General features: G+C 44.2%; 1 protein-coding gene across 20 annotated transcripts in view; it reads right to left on the bottom strand.

Annotated features, from left to right (window-relative positions):
- The window catches only part of Itpr1 (inositol 1,4,5-trisphosphate receptor type 1), a 335,636-nt gene that overhangs the window by 113,934 nt on the left and 197,470 nt on the right, over nucleotides 1-24,232 (bottom strand). For 7 of the 20 annotated variants that reach the window (XM_031382803.1, XM_031382806.1, XM_031382805.1 and 4 more), the window contains 6 exons: nucleotides 21,345-21,529; nucleotides 18,282-18,430; nucleotides 17,260-17,371; nucleotides 11,642-11,674; nucleotides 3,406-3,441; nucleotides 2,184-2,234 (listed from right to left, as the gene is read on the bottom strand). In XM_031382803.1, the coding sequence (XP_031238663.1) occupies nucleotides 2,184-2,234; nucleotides 3,406-3,441; nucleotides 11,642-11,674; nucleotides 17,260-17,371; nucleotides 18,282-18,430; nucleotides 21,345-21,529 (566 nt within the window). The remainder of the gene's footprint in view (nucleotides 1-2,183; nucleotides 2,235-3,405; nucleotides 3,442-11,641; nucleotides 11,675-17,259; nucleotides 17,372-18,281; nucleotides 18,431-21,344; nucleotides 21,530-24,232) is intronic. The other 13 variants (XM_031382804.1, XM_031382807.1, XM_031382818.1 and 10 more) reach the window with 6 other exon arrangements.

Below are 24,232 nucleotides of genomic sequence, written 5' to 3'. Positions count from 1 at the left end.
TTGCTTCCTTCCTTGCATCTAGAGCAGGAAAACAAATACCAGATATTTGTCCTCAGGTAAGAAATTCTACACATGGTAAATACGACCTAGGATTGAGAAAAACAAAACTTCAAGTGAAGTTTCGTTTATAGTAAGTGTCATGTTAAATAACAACAATGGGAACACATCAGGCCTGAACTCCTATTCTGCTGATCGGCTGGCTAATGAACCGAGTGGGAAAATAGCTGTGTGCTGAGCCGATACCCAAGAGTCAATGCATCGTTTCCAAAAGAGAGAGAGGTGGCCTTTTGGGTTCCCCAGTTCCAACCACTAAAAGAGTGCTAGCTGTAGGCAAGATCACCTCTTAGACCTTGAGTCTCTCACATCTTAGTACTTATAACAGCACCTGAATTAAAACAAGCAAGCAAACAGAAAGAAAGAAAAGAAAAACAAACAAACTAATAAAACCCTCTCCCTTTTCTTAACCCCCCGATGTCTACAAAATCACTCAAGCATTTCAAACTACTAGGTTAACTACAATGTGAAACTCTCAAACACTTTTTAGCTACTGGGCATAGTGCTTTAGGTGCATGGCTCAGTGTTACTGTTCTAAGGGATAGAGACTAGTATCATTCTCACTGTACAGTGGAAGAAACCAAGGCAAAGAAACGTAAAATAACATCCAAATTAGAGAGCTAATACCTAGCACAGGAGAGCTGTACCTGCTTCTAATACCAATGAGTTGTTGTTGTTGTTTGATGCCCAGTCCCTTGAGAAGCTCAGGGCATGAAGGATGGCTGGGTACCTTTGCTGGCTACTTCTAAGATATAGAATAATTCTTCACTAGTTGGCAAAAACCCCCAAAAGGATGTGAATGTATTGTGCCCCTAGTCAGTGGGCTGCCAGGGATACAGTCGGTTAGAGGGGCATCATGTTCCAAATTTGGTCTAAATGCAAACTTCCTATAAACTATTCCTTAGCTGGAGAAATCACAAAACTTACTTCTCTATCAAGGCAGGGAAATAGAACAAAATCTGAGAGACAGAGGGGCAGGAGAGGGGTTGGGGATGTGAACAGGGCATAGGTACCTCGCCCATTTATGTCAGAAATAAACTCTCCATGACACAAATGACCAGAACCCCAGAACAGCCTTTACAAAGACTGTTTAGTTTCTAACCCTGGGACCCTGAACGACATGTTAAACCTCTGAGGTTCAACTTTTCTAACCTGTGGCATGCGGGTAAAGGCCTGCCATTGGGACAGCATACACTTTGTTCAAGACTGACACAGGGGCATACATGTAAGTCTTATACAGTACTGAATAAGTTCTTAGAAAACCAAGATGCCCAGCTTATCTAGAAATGGATAATGTGAAAAAACAATGCTGGTCAGCAAGTTCATGCATATGTGTGTGGGTGTGCATATATGCATATGTCTATATACATGTACGTGTATATATGAGATATTCTAGCCAATTCTTTGACAACACACAGCCAACATTGTAAGAAAGTCTCAATCCCTTGTCCTAGGCACATTCTCCTTCTAAGAACCTGCAAGCATACATTGATTTTGTTCCTTTTCAAAGGGCAGAAAATTACAAACCCCTTCCTAATTTGGGGAGCTTTATGTGACTGCTAATGTTCAAAGACTTATTTATGCTTGCCCACCAAAGGCTGAGATGTAACATTAAATAACAATAGCCAACTATGAAGGCTGTGCATCCACTAACAATCCAATGATGAGAATTTGCTTGTGTCTGTTGGGACACTTGCTCGCCTGCTTGCTCGCACAGGTGAAAAACTGGCTGAGGGGGAAAGCAGGAAGTTAGCACTCTCACAGCTGGGCGGTGTAATTATGCCCTGCGACATGATGCCTTGGTGTTTATGATGAGCTAGCTGTAAGGATCACTAGTCACTACAGAAGCACAAAGCTCTCCCATCACCTATTTAGAAAACCATCTCAGGGAAGGAGGATGTGAGGCGCTCGCTGGTTATTGTTTGCAGCTTAGCTGGACAGAGTTCTGTCCAGGTAGATAACCGAACTGCCAGTCAGCTTCACCTCTATCCGGGGGACGATTGGTCCTAAGCCAATTCATGTTTGAACAATATCAACACCAACAGAAGCTGTCTTTAAATCATAGTTGTGTGGCTGAGGGGGGAGTTACAGTCATTAGCTCCCAACCCGAGAGACTCAAGGCTACATACCCTTTTATGGTCTTCCAGTTGCCTCAGGGGTGGACTTGGTTCAAGCTCCTGCTAAGCATGCAGAAATTCCATTTTAAGTATGGCACTAAGGAGACACTACCATCTTCAGCATCAGTCACAAACAAAATACATTGTGAGCTCACATACAGTCAAGGTTACATCAAAGAATTATCTTGTTTTGTGGTTTCCCCCAAGGTATGAATACTTTAGATTCTGCTAAACAATCGTCTCAATCCTTCCTCCCACGACTGTTTCAAATGAGCTCTTGGGCCAATTTTTTTTTTGTTGTTGTTGTTTTTTTGGCAAAGATTATGAATGGTAATTCTATAGGATATGCTGTTATATTAACCCAAAAGGGGCTGTAAAGCAAGACTCAACTGGGCAGCTCCTTGTGATTCATACATGCAGTACTGAACAGCACATGCATAAGGACATTGAAACATACAGCATGGGTCAGACACATACATGAGACTACAGCTCTCCCTCCCTGAGCCACCAGTAGATGGCTATTCTAATCAAAACTGCTAGTGGAGAGCTCTGATTAGAATATGACAGGCTGATCAAGGGAAATCATCCCCATTGCACCTCAGGGGCTCTATCATTTGCGTTTGATTTTTTTCTCACTTCCGACAGACTTCTCTCCGATGAAGCACCTTTCGTTTCAGCTTGAACTCCTACAATTTAGCAACGGTGTCTGACAGCAAGCTTTCAAGCCTGGAAACATGCCTGCCCTAACAGTTTCTCTGATCTTACTCACTTGAATCAACTCTGGTCCTTCATTTAGCCAGCGTAGCTGGTGACTGTGAAGGATGGAGCAGAAACGCACTGCCTTGTGCAACTTTCTTAGTGGTTTCTATGAACACTAGAGATTCTTGTCTAGCTTTTCAAAAGTGTGTCATCCTTGCGCAGGATCTGAAATCAATTCTGTACAACAGCAGAACCATCTTAACACTCCCGATTTTCTCATGGCCAGATTGAAATGGGTTAAGAGTGAAGCCCTCCAAAGGTGCACCCTCTCACCTGGAGCTTGCTTAGTCTGGCTCCAGCTTCAGAGGACTTTCTACCCCAAAGCAGCAGCGGATCAGTCCCCACCCTGCTAGCGTCTTCCCTCCCCTGCCCAACACCAGAATGGACGGCTCATCAAGACAATGCGCACACTGGACTGGGACAACTCAGAAACACCCATATTTGCTGTATTTGCAAATACAGGTGGGCAACACACCTCTGTGGAGTTCTCAGCTTCCGGTGCCTGTGGCAGCTAATTGGGAGTAAAATGAAGCATGTTAGTCATGGTATTTGCATTTTTATAGACCACAGAGAAGAAGTCTGCAGACCAACACTGAAGGACAAAAACACAGAGAGAAAGCTCACAGACAGGTGATATCACTGTATCACCCGTTACACGGGGCTGGGCTGTTGACGGGACCAACCACTTGATGTTTAAAGTAAATGGAATGTGGTGGGAAAGATGACTGATAAAAGATACAGGTTCAAAATCTGAAAATAAAATAATGTCACTGCGATGATTATAATTTTTTTACCATCAGCATGACCAGACTGCAGATCACCCAGGAGATATACTTCTGGGTGTCTGGGAAGCCATTTCCGGGTTCACCAGAGAAGACCTGCCCTAGTTCCGAATGGAACCATCCCATAGGTTGGGGTCTCAGACAGGGACCCCAAACAGGGGGTAAACAGGGAGAAAGGAAGAAGTCAGCTAAACACCAGCATTCGTCTCTGCTACTTCTGATGTGTGGTACAATGTGACCAGTTACCTGGAGCACCTACCATAGCTAGAACCAATTTCTTCTGAGCCATAGTGAGATGTAAACTGTGAGCCCATATAAACCTTTTCCACCTTAAGCTGCCTTAGCCAGGTATTGTGTTACAGCAATACAAAAAACTGAAAGGATAACTCAGCAGAAGGGAGAGCACTGGTCATGGGAGTCTTGCTGGGCAATGAGAAGGGTTGTTGTACTGTGGTAGGAACAGAACCTTGGAGAGGCACAGCAATGGACCAAGGGGACAGAGAGCGGCACTGCTCAGGCCTGGGAAGGTTCCTCACTGCCACTCCCCTGGGACCAATACCTCCTAAGGAGTTATACATTCTCCTGTCTCTGCTGCTCCATGTCTCATTCTGCTGTGGAAGGCTTTGCTGGAGGCTATCAGATGGCATATCCTCTTTTATATCCTTTGAGACAAGATGATTTTCTGCATTTTGAGAATGATTGTTTTAACTGTATGGTTCCCATAGGGGTATCACAGATTTCCTGGGATCATTTCTGCCATACCATGTAAACACCCCAAACTCTATTTTAAAATTCCTACCCCATGGAGGAAGATAGATACAAAAGATACACACATGAACTCTGTCTGTCTGTCTGTCTATCTGTCTGTCTGTCTGTCTGTGTGTGTATGTGTATGTATATAAACGGATAACTCAAAAAGGGCGTGGCTAGAAAAGTCTCCTGCTCCATATGAAGATAGTGCCATGAATCTGGCCAAAGGACACGTGCGTGAACCAGGGAACCGATGTCAGATATACCCGTCAGATCCTATGTGGGCTGTCCTGGACCCAAGTCACGCTCTAGCAGCATGGCTGAGTGGTGCAAGGTACAGTCTGGAGCCAGGGAATGAAGCCAAGGCTCATGCTGTAACCATATGACCTTGGCCTCTGCTGCTGCTCTCTGACCCTATGCACCGTGCACCTCTCCTTAAGCCAGAAGGTGGCTATGCTGTGGCAAGTCAGTCCTGAAGACTGAACCTGTGAGACCTGGGGTGGGTGCGGAGCTTCAGTGCAGCGCAAGGAACCACTTTAGGTAATTGGCTCACCACAGCGGACAACATTCCCTTAATAGAAAGCTGTTATCGTATAATTTTTAAAAATTGTCTTTCTTCTACTTCCCAACAGGTAAAATGCAAGAGCAATGGGAGTAAACTATTTCACCAAAGTTGAAGAGGAACTTGGAGGGGGGAGTGAACGGCTCATTCAGGTCTAGATAGAGCACCTGTCATATGGAGTCCAACACCACCTCTTCTGGGGAGAAAAAAAGTCAGTGCAAAGCACTGTGAGGAAAACAAAATCAGAGCTGAGGTGTGTGTACTGTCAAAACAGTACACATAACCACACGATCCTCTTATGGTCGGTCTACCTCCTGCTTTAGGCTACAAACAAAAACAAAAGAAAAGAAAGCAAAACCCTGTGTGAACAGTTTTGCTTTCTGTCCTCAGTACAAAATGGACACATAAGAGCAGAGTAAAAGCACCTGCCCATACACGCCAGCGCAGCCAGAGGCAGAGCTGAAAGCAATGTCCTCTGCCATCTGTGTTGGCCACATTCCCACCGGCATGGCATGTCCTTTAGGTGCATTCTATATGATAACAACAAAAGGATTACAGGCAGGCACTTCCTGCAGGAACCCAAGCAGCTATCCTCAATCCCTTGTCAAAACCAAAGCTAAGGGGAATGAAGAGGGCAGAGTGGGAACTGGTATATTGTTTTCTGTTTGTTGGTTTAATCCTCTACTCTGCCTCAGTTCTCTTTGCCCAGAGGAGCACATTCAATTCTGCAGATGCCATCAGATGTACAGTGTTTATTTCTTAATGTGAGATCCGGGATTTCCCATGTTTCTACCATTGAACTTTGCACTTTTCTCCCTACATGACTGCTGTGCTTGTTTTAAAGCAAGTCTGATTTTTAAAATAAAATATAAACCAATTAGCTTTTTTTTTTTCCCCCTGAAATTCCAATGAAGCTGTTTTGGATCCTGGAGGATGCTTTGAGACCTCATGAATTGCTATTCAGAAGGACAAGTTTTAGCGTGTTTTTATTGGTGGATTACCACAGTCAAGCGAGAGCACTGGCTGGTGTCATGTGATGAGGTCCTCCGGGACGCCATTTTTTGGTCACCAGAGAACCTCCTTGGGCTTCTCCACCTTCTCACGTGTTCACAGAAACTGGAGCATCATTGTGATTCCTTCCAGCTAAAGTATCAAATAATGAATGGTCTATTACAGTAAACTTCACTTTTAAAAACCTGTTAGGTTCTACTTGATTTCGGACATGGTAGAGACCTGGCTAAATTAGGAATATAATTATGAACAACAAGCAACAATCTACACCTTCTTCATTGACAACAGTACTTCCTTCCCCACTGAATGAAATCACAGTTCCTAGGGGATAAGCTGCTTCTAAGGGAGTAAAATGCAATTCTGATAAGCTTAAAAGCAAAGTATGCATGTCCCAAGAATAGCTATGTAAATATAAGATATGATGCCAATATAAGAGTAGGCTTTGATAAATAAATAGTTCCTCAGAAGTTTATTATTATTATTATTATTATTATTATTATCATTATTATTATTAATTACTTTACTTGAATGGTGATGTTCCAGTGAACATTTTAAGGAATAACATTCTAACACTACATATTCTAGGTCTTATTTCTCCCTCATAGTACATGCTGTTGACATCTCTAGTCACAGCTGGTTAGAGGATGATTAACGTATCTAGCTATGAATTTGAAAAGGAAGTATTGTCCCAGACTGCTTCATCATATTGATCCTTCGATTAAAAGTTTTCCCAGAACTTTCAGAGATGTTCAGCAAAACATACTTTACTAGAAACAAAATTGAAATGAGTAACGAACATTTAAGAAGAATTTAAACAGTCACTCAAGTTTCTGAGCCCTCAATGTCCTTGTTGGATGAGGCCAGTAATCAAGGTATTATATCAGTGATGCCAATCAAGTAATGTAATATGTGCATAGAAGATGCTCATGTGCTTGCTTTATAGATACAAGGTACCCCATTTCTGATGGAGAGATGCACATCTGTTATCATGCCTGGAACTTCTTAAAGAAAAGATAACCATACATGTCCAAGGTTATTTCTGGTGTTTTTGAGTCAGTAACCCTCCCACACCTGTCTATCTCTCTATCCAGTCCTTTTACACGTGTCTATTATAGGACCAGCACACAGTCTGGTTGTAAGCAGGCTTTGCTTTCTTCTGTCCTTAACAGGAATCCCTCTTTGGACCCTGGGCATCTACCATTTTCTGTTCAATATAATGTCCACATATGGACCATCTTGGCAGAAGTTGAACACAAGTCATGCATGATAGGTTGATATATCAGTACATGAAAGATAATTTTTCATTTCTGGTCCCCTAAATCAGTACTCAGTTGCTTTTTAAATCTACTTATAACCTCAGGAAAAGGAAACAAAATAAGAGTGAATGGGTTTGCAAGCACATTAGCCAGGGTCTTTTATCAGCCTTTGAAACCCCTTCATTAAAATAAAAGAAAGCAAAAAAAAAAAAAACAAAACAAACAAACCAAAGATGGAAGGTGGGTTTTTTTTTTTTTTGCCTTTATAAGGATAATTTTAAACATTCACATCTACAAATCCAATTCTTGTTTTAACTGCATTTGCTTTAAGTTAAAAATTAAATGGCTCTACTCATGTACTTTGATGCCTATCTTACAGAGGGGCTTCATCAGAACTCAGTAGTGTGGTCCGTTATTTAAAAATGCAATCTGGCTTGATGCAATTACACAACTTCAGTCATTCTGGAATAATCTCAGAAACGGTAACAAAGAGAGTCCAAAGATTTGCAAAGGCCCTCAGCAGACTCCGCAGTGGCTTCTGTGTGCTGACAGCAGAGCTTGCTCTGTGGTTGCCAGTGTCTAACAGTAAACAGCCCTGCTGCACTTATTGGCAATTACTGCTGAAGGTCGCACATCAGCAGTGAGCTTAAATTCCAGGAAAAAAAGAAAGGTCTTATGTAACGGCTGCCTGAGTGTTGGCAGGTGCCCAACTCAGCAGTTCGCAGCGATGTAAGAAAGTAGGACGCCTCCACCCGGGTCGGACGTCATGAGTGCGCCCCCTGAAGGTGAAAACTAACAATTCCTAAGCTTCTGTCTGAACCCCACACCCCCAGCCCCGACCCCCAACCTTCACACATCCTGAATATTACAGTTTTTTGTCTGCGGCATCACTAGCTTGTGGGAGGAGCTTAAGGGGAGAGAAGTTAAGGTCACAAAAAAAAATAAAATCACACTACAGCTACCCTGAGTGACAAGGATATCTGTCTGGTTTTGTGGTTTTTTGTTGTTGTTGTTTTTGTTTTTTTGTTTTGTTTTGTTTTGTTTTTTTCAGTACAGGAAAGCAAAGTTGCAGTTGCCTGCTGTCACCAGAGTGACAGTAATTCAGTGAGTGAGCTCATCGTAAGGGAAAAGGAACGGGCATGTCCGGTGAGCTACAGCACACACTTTTAGAGCACACAACTTATTTTCAAGGGCAAAAGTGAGGAAACCTAGGTGGACCACTCCATCATCCACTACTGCTGCCTAAACCCCAAGTATGTTCCCAAAAGGCATGGGACTTCCTAGTTTAGAAAAGTGGGTCCTGCCTTGAGGTTCCCCATTGCATTCTTGCCAGACCTCTGAAGTGACTACTTGACCTTCTGGCATAGCGAGAAAATCCCCAGGTGATGTTTCCCCCAATTCCATGCATTTCTATCATGTCACAGGCCGTATGGTCTCTAGCAGAGCCTCCAGCAGGGCAGATGCTATGTTTTAGGGGGCACATTGTATCCAACCCTTAACATAGCACCTGGAACCTGACAGATGCTTACAGTGATAGAAATCAGTATCTTTAACATCAGCTAGTGTCCACTTATGGCCAGCGAGGAAGCTTTCTGTATCGTGATCTTTCTTTATCTGCGGCTCCCCTCTGCATAGTTACCCCTGGCAACTATCAGAACGTTGTAGGATACCAATACCCTGTCTGTGGTCCCACAGGCTGCGGCCCTCTTCTGATAACTGACTGGCCTTTATCATGAGCCCAAGATTTGGGGGGATGTACACTCCCATGCACACAAATGTAACAATGCATCAAGCTTGACACAATGCAGGTAGGTTTCCTACCCCGCAACCCCACTACCACCACTCAGTTTGTTTCTCCTGTTCCCAGTGAACAAAATCAAGTCAGGGGTAAAGACAGAGACTGCCTCTTTCTTGCCAAGAAGCAAACACAAACACAAACACCAACACCCTCCTGTTCCTGGTATCAAGTAAAATTTTATTCTAGGAGGCAGCTGGGAAGGGCCCGGACATGCATGCTTTTTATGAGAAGTTTATGCCTCCGCCCTTATCTTATCATCTTGCCCACAGTCCTGGTGTGCGTGCAGGAGGTCTTTTCCTTTCTCCTAAGTTGTCTGTAGCACCTATTCCTGTCCTTACCATCATCAAAAGGCAGTGGCTCTTCCCCAGTGAGAAAATTGAGGGACCGGACATGCTTAATATTTCCCCCACTGCTACCACCATGACCATTCAGGACAGAAGCCTTCAGCGTTAGGTGGGAGGCTCATCCCCACCCTGATCCTTTGCTGGCAGGAGCTCTCATTAAACTTCCGTAGAAGCTCAGCTGTGGACTACAGCTTCCACAAGCACACACTGGTAGAAGGTTGGGTGTGGGGGGAATCGCACCACAGGAGCTGTGGTAGTTTCCAGAATGGGCTGATGATAAAGGCCAATCAGTCATCTCTGAGAAGAGGGCCAGAGCCGAAAGCCTGAGGGACCGGGGACGGGGTGTTGGTGTCCCAGGGTTCTGACGGTTGCCAGGGGTAACTACGCAGAGGGGAGCCACAGTTGCTTCCTCAGGGAATTTTCAAAGAATCTAAGCGCCTGCCAGAACATTCTTCTTTTATAAACAGACAGTATTCTATTTCCTAGAGTATAATTATAAACACACCTGCTCCAACTGTGGAATCTTTCCATAAGCAAGCAATAAACTCCCAGCCAGGAGACCAAGTAGTATCCTGAGCAAGCAAACACATCAACTGACTTACTATGGTGCAAACGGTGTATTAATAATGCTACACAGGCCAGAGTGAGGGAAGGCTTTCTCTCCCAGACTTCATCTGTACCTAAGCAAATAGAAATTCAACCTCAGTAGCCCAGGGGGAGAAGTCTAAAAGGGAGGCATTTATAACTCTAGGTAGAAACAAGAGGATTGAAGGGTGTCGGCATACTAAGTTCAATCCAGGACATTCTAGCATAGAAATAACTAAGAAATGGGAAAGCTACGTACGAAAGAAGGGAAAATGACTGTGCTAAAAGCAATTAACAAAGCTGCAGGGGTCCTCCCCTTCTTTGCCCCTCTACCATGCTAGGAAACACATCTGATTAACGTATAGACCTGCTGTATGTGAATAAAATAAGGGCAAATGTGTTTATACAGAATTCACCTTATAAACTAGCCACAGGCAAGGCCCAGCTCTATAGCTGAGTGGGCAAAGAGTGGCCATTTACCTCTCTGAATGCCATTCCTAAGACAGCTAGTCCAAATTCATAACCATGTGTGTTGCTTCAGGTTGTTAAGTCTGTGGTGTACCTGAACTTTCCTTAGGTAGAATTAAGCCATTTACTAAGGCTTTTCAACTTTGGGTGCATTAAACTAAAGTGAAAAGATACCAGATACCATGCCCAATCTGGGAGCTTCATTCCATCTAAAATAAAGTATTAATTAGCCTAACCTCCCCCAAATCAAATAAAATCCTATCCCAGTGCACTCTTATTCATCAGCCAATAAAACCATATAATGTATCCGTGTATACATATCCTCCCCCCCCCAAGAAAATCAATTTTTTTGCTGGTACCCCTTACCAAGTATATATCACACCTAAAATCATGAAGGCTGTAGTAAAATGCACTGAAAAAACAAGAGCAGAAAACGAATCTCCAGAATGAGATCTACCCATGTATCAGTCAGTTTCCAGGACACTACAGTAACTACACTGTGACACGTCAGTCTAGGAACCACAGGGTGACATCTTCCTTTCTACATCTACAGGCAGTTCTTCCAGAAGAGAGACCACGGCTGATGGGGTTTCCTGATATCAGGGGTGGAGGCTCTCACCTAGTGCTTTGGGATTCACATTGCCTTGCGAACATACCTGTGACCCCAGACATGTAATGACTGTCAACACAGAGAACGAGAGAGCAGCGGGCTTGGTGGTTTGTTGCTGTGTTTTAACAACTTCCCAACCATGTCAATCTATTCTTTCTCTCTGGGTCAGACACTTAACACCAAGCAAAATTCTTTTATGTTGATGTCAGCCATGAGCTTCAGGTGTAAGTTAGTGACCAGCATTAACCAGAGACTCAGTGGAGATGGAGGGGACGACTGAAACCTTATTACAGCTCACAAACTCTTTATCTGGAAGACGGTGGGATATCTAAGGACGAATGATAAACACTCTGGAGAGAAATGCTAACACAGACAGGACCGACCCTGCTCACCCTCAGAAGGCACACTACACAAAGTCAGACGCTAGACGCAGAGACTAGAGGACACAGTACAAGGTTAACTGGAAGGGGATCTGGAAGGGGATCATGGAGACACCACCATGGGACATTAAAAACAAAACAAAAAAAAAACAACAAAGTTAGGACCTCGGCATTTTCCAATTCATCAATGGAAATTTGCTGGAAAAGAAGAAAGGAGGGGAGAAAAAAAAGATTTGTTAGGAAAGGAAACACAAGAATGTAAATGTTAGAAAGTTGCAAGTGCATGATTATGCTCAACCAAGGCACCTTCAAGTGCTGATAGGCAGTGGCCATTTGAAGGAGTTTATGCACCTTGGACACTGCCACAGCTTGGAACGACATCTGCTCTGGGACAGAATACGCTGTATGTGCACGCTTTGTTCACACACTGAGCAATAAACCTCACCAGTCCATCATCCAAGCACCAAGACAGCCTTGCACTTGCTTATAAACAAGAAAACTTGAACTGAGCCGGATTGGGAGCCGAGTCCCCAGGCTATGTTTTTCAGAAGTAGATAGGAAGGGATAGGATAAAAGACCAGAGTACTTTTAACTCATTTGACTGATTTATTGAGGGTCAAACCACAGTTGGGCTCAGTCAGGTCTGGGATTAACTTCAGGAGGCAGAGGCTAACATACCTCCAAACCTGGGATCCTGAATGACCGAGAGTCGACATTTGCCCCAGTTGGATTACTAACATGGGTGCACTGGTATCAACTCAATGGGAATTAAAAACAAAACAAAACAAAAACCTCACAAGAGAATTAATGATCTCAGGTACACTGGGTTAAGAATAGCTGGCTGGTATGCAGTTCAGTTACATTTCTTTCTGAAAAGTGAAGAGTCTTGTCAGAAATACTAGTAGCCGGAAAGGCCAAAACTCTCCTCATCCAGGAGCTCCAGTGATTAGCTGAGAACTGACAATTGTAAGAAATAAAAGCCCTGGCATTGCCTGAGGTTGGCGCTCTCTAGAACTAAAGCAGGGATTATTCAGAATGGGAAGTGGAATGTTAAATTCTGAGATATCCTTTTACACTAGTTCCTGGCCTCTGAATCTCTTCCAAAGCTCTTTGACCAATAACATAAGCCTAGGTCAGCTTAATGAAAACCGACTGAGGGAGGCCAGTACTTAAGATAACTGAGAGGATTGAGGGGCAGAAGGTTTTCTGTGAGTTAGAGATTCAGAGCAATCTTTACAATTCTTAGCTAGAGGGGTGTTAATTTATTTCTTAGCCATGGGTGAATTTTTTTTTAAATTTATTTATTATTATACATAAGAACACTATAGCTGACTTCAGACACATCAAGAGGGTGACAGATCTCATTATGGGTGGTTGTGAGCCACCATGTGGTTGCTGGGATTTGAACTCAAGACCTTCAGAAGAGCAGTCAGTGCTCTTACCTGCTGAGCTATCTCGCCAGCCCCAGCCATGGGCGAGTTTTAATATAGTTTGAATTCAAGCTGTAATGGGCATTTCATATACAGAGTGTTTACTCTAAAGTTTGACCTCTTTGAAGATGCAAGATACAAGGATATGGGACGCTTCATATCAAAACATACTCCAACACCATGTTAGCAATCACTTTCTATACATTTTCTATTCTATCTTTCTTTATTTCTATGTTTAGTATCTGGTTCTTTGCATTCAGGGACATAACAGGTGAAGATTTTTTTTTTTTGGTCTTTTTTATTCCCTGAGTGCTTGTTAAGGTCTGGCGAGGGTTCAAGTGTATTCTTCCAGTTCACACTCTGGGATGCTGAACCTCACTGGTGATACACCTTGGTAAAATATAGGGGCAGGGCCAAAGGACACACAGGGCACTGTCTTTGTATGGAACTAAAAATCTGATATTTGAATTGGTTTATTTTATTTCTTTTTTGCTTGGGTTTGGCTTTGGAGGGGACAGGACCTCATTCTGTTGCCTTGGCTGGCAGCTCTCTACACAGCCCAAGTGGACCTCCAACTCTAGGCAGGTTCCCTCCTCAGATTCTGGGGTTTTCAGGGGGTGACCGGGGTTAGTTACAAGCTGCACTCTGCGTTAGTTCTCAGGAAAGTGAGCTGTAAGGGCGAGGCAGACCCCTCAATCCCCCCCTTTGGCTTTCTGTTTCGGAATGTGATTTCTCTCTTCAACTACTCAACATTAGACCATATAGCCAGAGAACAAATGAATGGGGCTGCCCAATCTTGAGAGTTCCAGGCTCCCAAACTATGTTATAAGAATAACTTATTAATTTTAATTAATTCATTAAGGTAGGTAGGGAGTAGGGATTTTGTCGGTCAGGCCACACTCTACCACAGAGCTACCTCGTTTTTCATAACATAGGCCCTCTCAGGTCTTTTACTATATAGTAACATCACTGTAACAATTGTGATTCATCCACTCCCTGCCTTTGACAATTCCCGGACTAGCACATTTTGTGGATAGTGAGTTAAACACTCACTAATCACTATTCTGATATCTATTCAAAACCATGTATCTCTGATGGTCCCGGGGCAACCAGACTTTATAAACTTACCAGCTACATAATGAAGGCTTCTTTCAACTGGGTGGCAAATCAGAACTGAGCTGAACCCTAGATGTTCTGCAACAATGAGGCTCCTGTCTTTTATGTAGTAATCATATACCATAACGAAAGCAATGTTAAGACCACAGGTAAACATAAAAGCTCTTAAGTGCAGTTAATCTGCATACTTATGCTGTGTTGGTGAAGTCAGACTGTAGGTTTAGTTTCATAGGGCCTTGCTTTTAGCTGTATGAGACTAGACAAAATTCTGAACTTTTCTATGTATTCACCTTTGAGTTTAAATATAATAATGATGATAGTTATCTCTGGAGGTGACCCAAGACAAGATAGGAGACTGGTACACAAGAGGTTAGTAAATGTTGTACCTGGTGATTAAAAAGTATACATCAGCTTTAGAGAGATGCTGATATATCTGAATCTATTTGGTAACCCAAGGCATTCTCCTTAATGGTCTTTTCTCCCCTTTCTGAAAGTAGATCCACATGAGCACACCAACACTTTTAGAGTAGAATAATAAGGAATTGTTTCAGACTTTTTTTCTCTTCTGTGACTTTGATAAAGTCCTGAAGTTGGATGGAAAGGCAGAGAGGAGCAAAGGTACACAAAGCCTCTTCATCCATTGGGACGACAGCGTAGGGCAAAGGATACAGAAATGGCCTGAACTGAAAAGATGCAGCATGAGAGAGGCAGGAAAGGGAGGGTACCAGCATGTGCAAAACTGGGGTTCTAGCCTCAACCCCATAGATTCTCCATGTGACCCTGGGCAGATATTTCATCCCAACCCAGGTGCTTCTGCTCAAGGGAGGGTTGATGAGGCAAAGCCTGAGGCCTCGTATAGATTTGATTCTGTGGCTATGAAGACTCAAGAAAGGGCAGGGAAGGAGGAGTAAATACCCTCAGGAAGAAGGTAGCCATGACAACATCCCACACAAGGGGCAACCCGCAGGAAAAGTTTGATGAAAGCCTGGGAGAGTCCTCAGCACAGGGCCAGGGACAACTTCATCGATTAAAAACCCAAGCCAACTGGTTTCCCTGAAGAGAAGGTTAGGGCTTTGGCTGTGAGTTTTTTTATCCTCGTATTATGTCATGCTTCTTCAGTACAGCAAGAACAGGTAAGTAACCTGTTGAAATATCAAGGAGCCTTGGTGAGACAAGATCACTGACCAGACAGAAGGAAGCAGAGGCACTTTCATACTCCCCGCCTGTTTCCAAGCTCCACTAATACAAATGGGTAAGTAGCATTTTCAAACAGCCAAAGCACTAAGCCAGAAGTTTCAAAGGTGAACTGCAGGTTCCTGGAGCATCTTCCTTGGTTTTGTGATCTCCCCAACTCTAGTATACAAAGTTCTCATTTTCCTGAAGTGGGGATGACAGTCCCAGGCAGTCTGGAAAGCCTGTGGGCGTGGGCGTGGCTAGTTTCTTTACCAGCTACAAAGGAAAGTGAACTGAGGCCCAAGAAACTCTTTTAATCTCTGGGCATTTACTCTTTTTTAGCATCTTCCGCTACCTGATGTCTATCAGCCTTTCTCTGCCCACTCCATTCCAGATGCCCTCGGTGTGTCTCTTCCCATTCCTTCTTCTTTCTTTTAATTAAACCCTACCCAGATGCATGCATATGTGTGTGTGTGTGTGCGTGTGTGTGCGTGTGTGCATGTGTGCATGTGTATGTGTGTATGGTCAAGTCATCTTACCGTTTCTCACCTGGACTAAAGTGCTTTGTATCTACTATTTATATTTATATGCTTCTGCATATCAGGTTTTGTCTATGAAATCCTTATTTAGTGAATAAGCATTCACCTTTAAATTTACATACTATAGACATTTAGAACAAAATTTATATGTAATTTTGTTTGTTGAGTTGGTTTGAGACAGGATTTCATATATTCCAGGCTTGTCCTGGAACTCTACACAGCCAAGTATGACCTTGAACTATAGGTCACCCTGCCTCCATTTCCCTAGTGCCAGGATTATAGGCATGCACCAAGATGCACATGCATCTAGTTTCATACAGTGCAGGGTGTCAAACCCTGCTTTGTGCATGCCTAGAAGACAGCTAACCACAAGGGGCAGAGCCTCTGCTGGAGTGATATTTAAAAGCCTAGTGATCTAGAGACAGCAGAGGGTGATAGTACAGTAATAGCTACACTTTCCTGGTTTTTTTTTTCTCTCTCTTTCTTCCTTTCTTTTTCTTTTTTTCCTTTGAGATATGTTTTCTCTATGTGTATCATTGGCTGTCCTGGAACTTACTCTGTAGACCAGGTTGGCCCCAAACTCAGGAGATCTGCCTGCCTGTGCCTCCCGAGGGCTGAGATTAAAGGTGTGGGCCGCCACTCCATCTTGTTTTCTTTTTCTTATCTTGGGAGCTTCATATGTTCATGAAATAAGCTACTAGTGAAAGACCTTGCATGGGCTGCAGGTTGAGATCTCAGCAGTCTGTTATACTTATAATAATTTGGTTATCACCCTCTATTGCAATAGGGAGAGATGAGATTCAATTACCAGGGCTTCTTCCCAGAGCTGACCAGTGAGTTACTGGGTATTCTGAAAGGACAATGAGATCAGGAACCATGGGTAAAAGTGGCTAGCAATTAGTGTGTGTTGTTAATTACCCAGTGAAAGTTAGTGGCGTTGAGACTTACACTTAAGATTCCTTGCTGGAGAAGAGAATGAGCACCAGGATTGTTCTTGCCCTACTGTGCCCCGTGTGGGACACATGCCAAATGCCTGCTTTTCCCATCTACCAAGAAGTACCAGGTCACAGGAACTGTCCATTTCACAATCTAAATCAGAAGTGGTGACATGCTTGTCTTCCTTCCAGTTAGAACTAGAGGGAGTTTCTTGAGGCGCTGGAAGGGTTGTGTAATACTCATCAGAAAGAGGCGAGTCAGCCCACAGGTGTGCTGAGCGGGAATGCAGATCCACAGATCCGGACTCATCCACAAGACACTGTGCCTCACTGGGAAGTTCATCAGGAAAGATCTTAGCACTACTTCCTTGTCGTTAGGCTATGTGGTGAGGTGTCTATGAGAGACAACTAGTACTATTTATATTTGACTTGCAGGGGGACAGTCATGATTCAGCGACCATTTGGGACAGGAGAAACAGCTTTTAAAAAAAAAATTAAACTGCCAGCCTGTAACTAAGGGGTTTCCACGCACTCCCAAACCTTAAATTTAATACACAGCATAATTTGAACGTGAATGTAAGAGGCAGTACCTTTTCTCCATAGCCTCTGTCTTTGGTCATCATTTCCCTGAGGGTCTGTAAGACCTTGATGCACAGTTTCTCTTCATTCTCCTCTAGAAGTTGCTTGGTGTGTTTTATTAGCCTGAACAAGAGAAAAATGGGGCGACATCTTGAAACCATCCTCCAGCTAAAGACATGTCACAAGAACCCTGGCCTAACCAATCAGTTAAAGAATAATCATTTAAGAAGGGTTCCTACTTTAAATACACCTCAAGCATCCACACACCGAAGAACCAGTCAGCATCTGTGTCTCACACGCGCCACCTGCTGGCGGAGAACAGAACAGCAGGCTGACAAGGCAGGAGCTGGACACATACTGAGTGGAGAAAGCAGACAGAGCCCTACTCATAAGTGTGGCTATCTATCCACTGAGGATTGCTGCTAAATTATGCCAGCAGGATATTTTTTTAAACCCCAGGAGGATGATGGTTTGGGAACGACAGTTTCTGCACCCATACTCTCATCTTCAGAGGAGATCTTAGGGCAGAACACACCTTCTACCTAGACAAGCAACTCACTCAGCCCAGTGAAAAACCAAATGTGGAGGTTTTTTGTTTTGTTTTGTTTTGTCAAGAGACTGCTGACTTCTTTTTAGTTTATGGCCCCCATGGCATCAACTAAGAATCTAAGAACATGTTAGGCCATGATAGTGAGATCACTGTAGGTCCAAGACGTTTGAGGGCCTGGAGGATCATGGCATTTTTTTGTTTGTTTGTTTATACCACACATTACCATGTTTGCTCCCAACTTGTTGAGTGGAAAAAAAAAAAAACCCGAACAGGCATGCAATTCAAACAGAGGGGGAAATGTCAGTAAATAGGATCTAATAGACAAGTTTGCTTTGGGATGGTCAGAACAGGACTCTAGCTATCTGGCTCGAACCCACAAAGTGAGAGACTGGCCAATGGCTCCTCCTCCAGGAACAGGGGCTTGGCCTGGTCGTCAGGGGCGCCTGGCTACTGACCATGCCACAAGGGAGGGAGACTGCTTACTTGCAGATGAAACCTCCGCTCTCGCATTTCCTCCTGGCGTCCGTGTTCTCAGGGAACAGTAGTTCTGGTCTGTGTAGAACATCCACGAGCACAGACAGCTCGGCCTGGACCAGGGGCCTGAGTCGGTCCTCCAGGGCAGACACGATGTCCTGGAAGGAAAGCGTGTCTCGGTCAGCAGCTCAGGCGGAAGCTGACTGGAGTCGGTGAGACGCTCCCTCTCTCTCTCTCTCTCTGCCTAAGCATGTGGTACAGGCTAGGTTGTGTTAGTGCAGCTTCAGTACTATCTCCCACTATTTTCTGTTATTAGATACTGTCCAATGGTTACTGGAAGCATTGCCTCCCAATCCAGAAAACAAAGGACACACATATCAACCTGCTCTCCACCTCTTCATCTGAGATGGTTTATGCTATCAGTGGCCATTCTACATATTCATAAGCACAACACACGAAAACAAAGTTTAACATTGTCAAAAGATGTCCTCGGTATGAGTGTAGAGTAGTCAAGCAATAGTATGGATTCTCTGACACAGTTTCAAGGACAATATCCATAACTAAAAGTACATACCAAATCCCACTACCACATGGCTTTCTCTGGGTAGTGGGATTACAGGGGATTCTAATATTCTGCTACATAGCTGCTAGTGCTGTCTGATTCTTAGCAATGAGCACAGTTTACAGACTAGTCATATAAACATGAGAACACAAATGAATGAACATGCTGTATCAACATGCTAAATACATGTACCCTGATAGCATGATGGTCTTCAAATGCAAAACACACAGCTGTAGGAAAGGAAAACAGAGAGAAGTTGAAAGAGCCACCAATCCAACACAACAAACACCATTTAAAGGCAAATGATCGGAAACAGACGAGGAATCATCTTCAAAAGATGCCGCAGCCTGTCCCAAGGCTTGCTGACTCAGAGACTAAATGGCAGCACGCTACGACTGGAGAAGAACACAGCACAACGGGATTTGTACGGGAAGAAATACCTCATTTTAATTTCTTTTCTTTTTACCTCTTGGGGACATTAAGAAAAAGGAACTGAAAGATGTTATATAGAGAAACTAAATTTAAACCCTATAAAGATAGTCTTGGCTTAGGTTTAAGAGACTCTGTATATTGGTAACAGGGCAATAATGTTTAGGACACACAGAGATGCAGAATTAGGCCATTCCTCCTGGTGGGGGAAGGGGTTCCCAATAAGAAGCAGGATGCAGATTCCCTACTTTGTATGACTTTCATGGGAGTGAAGCGGAAGGTCTCACTAGCTTTCCTAAGAGTATGCCTTTGGGGACCATTCTTCCTCCTCGCCTCTGCCCACTTTCTTTTCACTCCTTACTGGTCCTGACTCTAATACAACTGAAAGCATTTATGGGGGAGAGGTTGGGGGGTGTGTGTTGAAGCAATTCCTTAACATTCATTATCATACTGCATGAAGCTGTGCATCTTTTGAGAAGTCTGAATTTTTTTTTTTATTGAGATTTGATTGTATTGTATTTTCAAATGTATGACATTCAGAGAGCAACGGTGAAGGCAACAGCGTCTGTGAGAGAGAGAGAGAGGGAGAGCGAGAGGAAGAGCGAGAGGGAGAGCGAGAGGGAGAGAGAGAGCGAGAGAGGTGGGAAGGGAGAGCGAGAAACAAAGATGGCAAAGCGATGAGTTGGGGAAGACAGCAATGTTGAGAGCGTGTGTAGGTGAGGTTGATGAGGATTACTACAGAGGTGGTTAGCTGCCAAGAGACTGTCCGTAGTACAACTTTTGCTGCACAAGGACATGGAATGACGACAGGGACTTGGATAATACATAATAGCAAAATCAGGTCTTTTAAAGCACCGGCAAGCCTTTGTAGCAAGTATGACCTACCTATGCACTGTGTTCCATTTCCCAGGATACCTATTAAGTCTAAGGAGGCAGGATGCTGCTATGTTTGTGGATAACTGACGTAGACTGTGGAGTCAAGAAAATACTGTTTGTTCACGGAGCCCGGAGTCTGTTCTTCCTCACCTCTCCCAAAGCGCAGAAGGCCGGGAAGCCCTCCTTTAGTTACACAGTTACATTTGCTTAGGAACGCCTTCTATATCATAGGCGGCTCCGGTCCTTTATTTGACCCTGTAGCTCTGCGGGCCACCTAGCTGCAAGGGCTGCGGCACAGACCTCATTCATGGCCAGGGCTGCAGCCACGCACCTCATCTGTTCCGAACTGTAGCCTTTACACAGGATGCTTCCCACTCTCTGGTTCTTAGACAGGCATCCCTCGGCCCCTTCCCTAACCCCAGTGCAGATTGGCTTTCCTGTTGCTCCTTTATGTTGACATGTGTATTTACTTGTCTCTTCCAAAACTTGAGGCTCTATGAAAGGGGGAGAAAGGGGCTTTTCTCACTATGTATCACCAGTGCCCAGGGGCTGATAAATGAATCCGTACACTTATTTGTCTTTATATAAATTACGGAGCCACACAGGGACTCAGTTACTTTTCCTAATTATAGTGATTTTTATAATCACAGCAGTAACCTTAGGCATTGTAAGAGAAGCCCTTGAGTGCTCGCTATATGATATGCCAGGCACTGTTGAAGGGCGAGTGCTTTCCAATGGCAGCTATTACTCTAGCTCACACATTGTTGGAGCTCTGCACTGACATCCTTCCCACTGAACGGTGGTTTGAATTTCCCTCCTAAGAAACCGAGTGTGCCTCTGAGGCGGCAGAGACCAATAGAGGGCAGCAGAACTGATGTCTAGTGATACCTTCAAGGCTGGAGTAATAAAGACAAAACTGCTCTCAAGTGGTCCCTAGAAACGTTTATAGATTCAGCTGTCACAGTGTGAGGAGGCCTATGCCACACAGGGGCATTCTATGCAGATTTCAGACAATACTTATAGCTACCGCTCAGCACCAACTGTCTACCATGGGCCCCCTTCTGGGAGCTTTGGTTTACCAAATGACTTGGTACTCCTGGCCCCACAAACCTCTTCTGTGTAGCAGAGCTTGTTTGTTTCGTGGCTTCGGAGAATACACTGTGATAGTCAAATCCAAGTCCACTTCTTCCAGCCTCAGACTTTACCTGTAATCTCTCAATGATATTTCGGTAGTCTCTGGAAGCTGCCAGGACAGAGTCTCTACGAGCCGCGTTGCGGGCGGACAGCCGCCAGTTCAAGGCTGTTTTCTGCACGATGTTGTGGGACTTCAGGAAGAGGTTGTTGACTTGGCTGTCCAGGTCAACAGGAATGGCTATAGCCCGGCTCTTGGCTGCAAAAGAGACCAATGACTCATAAGTCTGCAACATTTGTGGAAGCAGGATATATCCTCAGCTCCCACTGGCAGATTTTTCTATGCCTATAACAGGCAAGCAAGTTTGGTCTGGTGGAGAGAGAGAGGAAACTCGACTTTTAACCACAAATGTAAACTCTGGGGACACGTACCCACAGACACTGAAATGGTTCCAAGTGTTAAAGCTTGGGCAAGACACAGTAACAGCTCGACGCCAGTTTGCTTTTTAAGGGAATGGCTTCTTACAAATGCCCGTGTGTTCATACATTTTAAGGATTATCCAGACAAACAAGTTGCTTGGCCAAGAAATTGTTTTCCTAAAAGTTCCCAATTCTGTTGTTCTACAGAAAGTGAACTTCTGCTGACCAAGACACAAAACAACATCTGCACTGGGGGCTCCTCTTTCCCATCCTAACAAGGACAACCCCACGCTGCCCCCATGAGGAAACAGCCCTGAAGTCCAGCACAGGGACACTTGGAGATACTTGGCCAGTACTTGTTTGCAAAGACTGCTGAGGTCATGAGCAACAAGGAAAAACAGAGAAACCGCCCCAGACCAGACTGGGCACCTGACAATTGAGTGTGCGACAGGAGGGGAGGTGTGCTCGGTGCAGAAGGACATTCATGGAGATATTATGAAATCTGAATCAAGCCTAGAATTTGGTTGGTGGTAATGTACTATGGTCATTCTCCAGCATTTGACAAATGTGCACTAGTAACAGAGATGCGGAGAGTGGACGAAGAGGGGGAGGCTTACACAGGAACCCTATTGCATCTGCTTTGTAACTTTCCTATGAATCTGAAAGGCTTACTAAATAGAAGTTAAGGAACCTAAGATGAACACTTCTTGTTTCTGTGGGGAATCCTCCCCAAACCAAACCAAACCAAACCAAACCAAACCAAACCAAACCAAACCAAACCATAGGAGCCATTTTCTACCTTCACTGCTGCTTCAAAACACTGGAAACAAAGGGAGTGTTCTCTACTGCCTATATCTAACCTCAAAAAGAGCTGGAATGTTTTGAAGGATGTGCTAGAGAGCAACCATTTTTATCTTAATGGGACATATTAGGCACAGAGAAAGAATCAGTAGCTAGCCCATAATTTCCTAACAGTTTACTCTATTAAGTGGGAAACCCTAGGAGAAAAAAAATAATATAAAAAAGTGAGGCACATGGTTCACACTCATCTATTAGAAAGTTTGCGCCCTGGCTGAGCTATCTAAAACTGACGGGGACGCACAGGACTACAAGTATGGTTTGATTCAGGCCATTCCCAAGAGGCACAGGACCCGGTCTGGGAAGTGACTAGGCCGGCTCTTCTCATGATATCTCACAAGCACCAGCTCTCTCCTCTGTTTTTGTTTCCTCACAGTTCCCAGGACTGACGCCGGGCCTCGTGTAGATGAGGTAAGTTCTCTACCACTGAGCTGGCTTCTAGCTTTCTCCGTATCATCACTCCTGCTGAGACTCCTGAGCCTGGTAGCTCCTCTAACCAAGTGTTGAGCTGCCCATGAAGCCAATGGCTTCCTCAGACCTGAGCCCACTAACTTGTGGGGCAAGGACTTACTCAGACATTTTGGCCTGAATGGCGTGTTGCATCTCTACAAATTGCCGTCAAGTCTGAAGAAAGCAGAGGGTCATCCAGGCATTTACTCAGCCTAATTTCTCATAACCCGCACACACATCTATATACATACATACATACATACATACACAGGCAATACCTGTCAGGTGATTGCAAAAGAAAACAGGAATAAGGCAGGGCCTAAAAGACCAAGGCGAGGGGTCCTCACGAATATATCCTGTGCTTGCCCAAAGTTATAACATGGAACATATGCTCATCTTCTGGTCACTATGGAAACTTCCTTTCCCATAAATCCAATCCTTTCCCAAGGAACACTGTCCCTGAGAAGTGCTTGCTGCCTGCCAGGATCTGGGGCTCTAGTTCACTCACAAGACTTCTCACCTGCGGTGGGAAGCTTATTCCTTTGAAGAGAACTCAGAGACGGTGTGGAGGGGGAAAGGTCAGAAGACGGTTTTTAGGGAGATGCAGACAGAGAAGAGGAAAAGTGCTCAGCGGGGGCAGAGGGAGAAGGTCAGACAAAGGCTGGATAGCGGGCACTCACAGGATAGTAATTACTTACAGAGATTTACGGACTAGTCCAAACCAACTAGAAAAAAGAAATCTGGTTTCTATGGCAACAGGAAGCCAATTCCCCTGACAACACTGTACCCCAAAACATGTACAATGATATAGTACCACTTAAACTTTTTTTTTGGAAAGGGCTGGGGTGTAGGTCAGTGCTCGAGGGGTTGCTTAATATGGAATAAACCGGGGTTCAATACCTAGTATTGCAGAACGCAAGGGCGAGGAGGGAGAAACAAGCGCCTTTTTAGAACGGCCTTTGAGAGAAGAGTCTTGGGGGTTGCGGAGCAAAGAGGGAAAAGAGAAGTAGTCACTGCATAGGGAGATGCAAACAATGCACCATTTGAGGGCAAGGGTGCTCCCTGGGACCTTAGGGGTGCTTCACAAGAAGAAAATTTCCATGTAGCAAAATGCATCTGCTGGAGTAAACAAACTCGTGCTGTGACCGGGGGACTTCCCAGGGCCTTGACTGTCTTGATGGATTGTCACTTGCCAAGAACTGTATGACTTTGAACTATGGAATCTAATTTTTCA

This window comes from Mastomys coucha, unplaced genomic scaffold (genome assembly GCF_008632895.1).
Source record: "Mastomys coucha isolate ucsf_1 unplaced genomic scaffold, UCSF_Mcou_1 pScaffold20, whole genome shotgun sequence".
NCBI classification, from domain to species: Eukaryota; Metazoa; Chordata; class Mammalia; order Rodentia; family Muridae; genus Mastomys; species Mastomys coucha.
The sequence above is the reverse complement of the archived record's forward strand: the minus strand, read 5'-3'. Positions and strand labels throughout refer to the sequence as shown.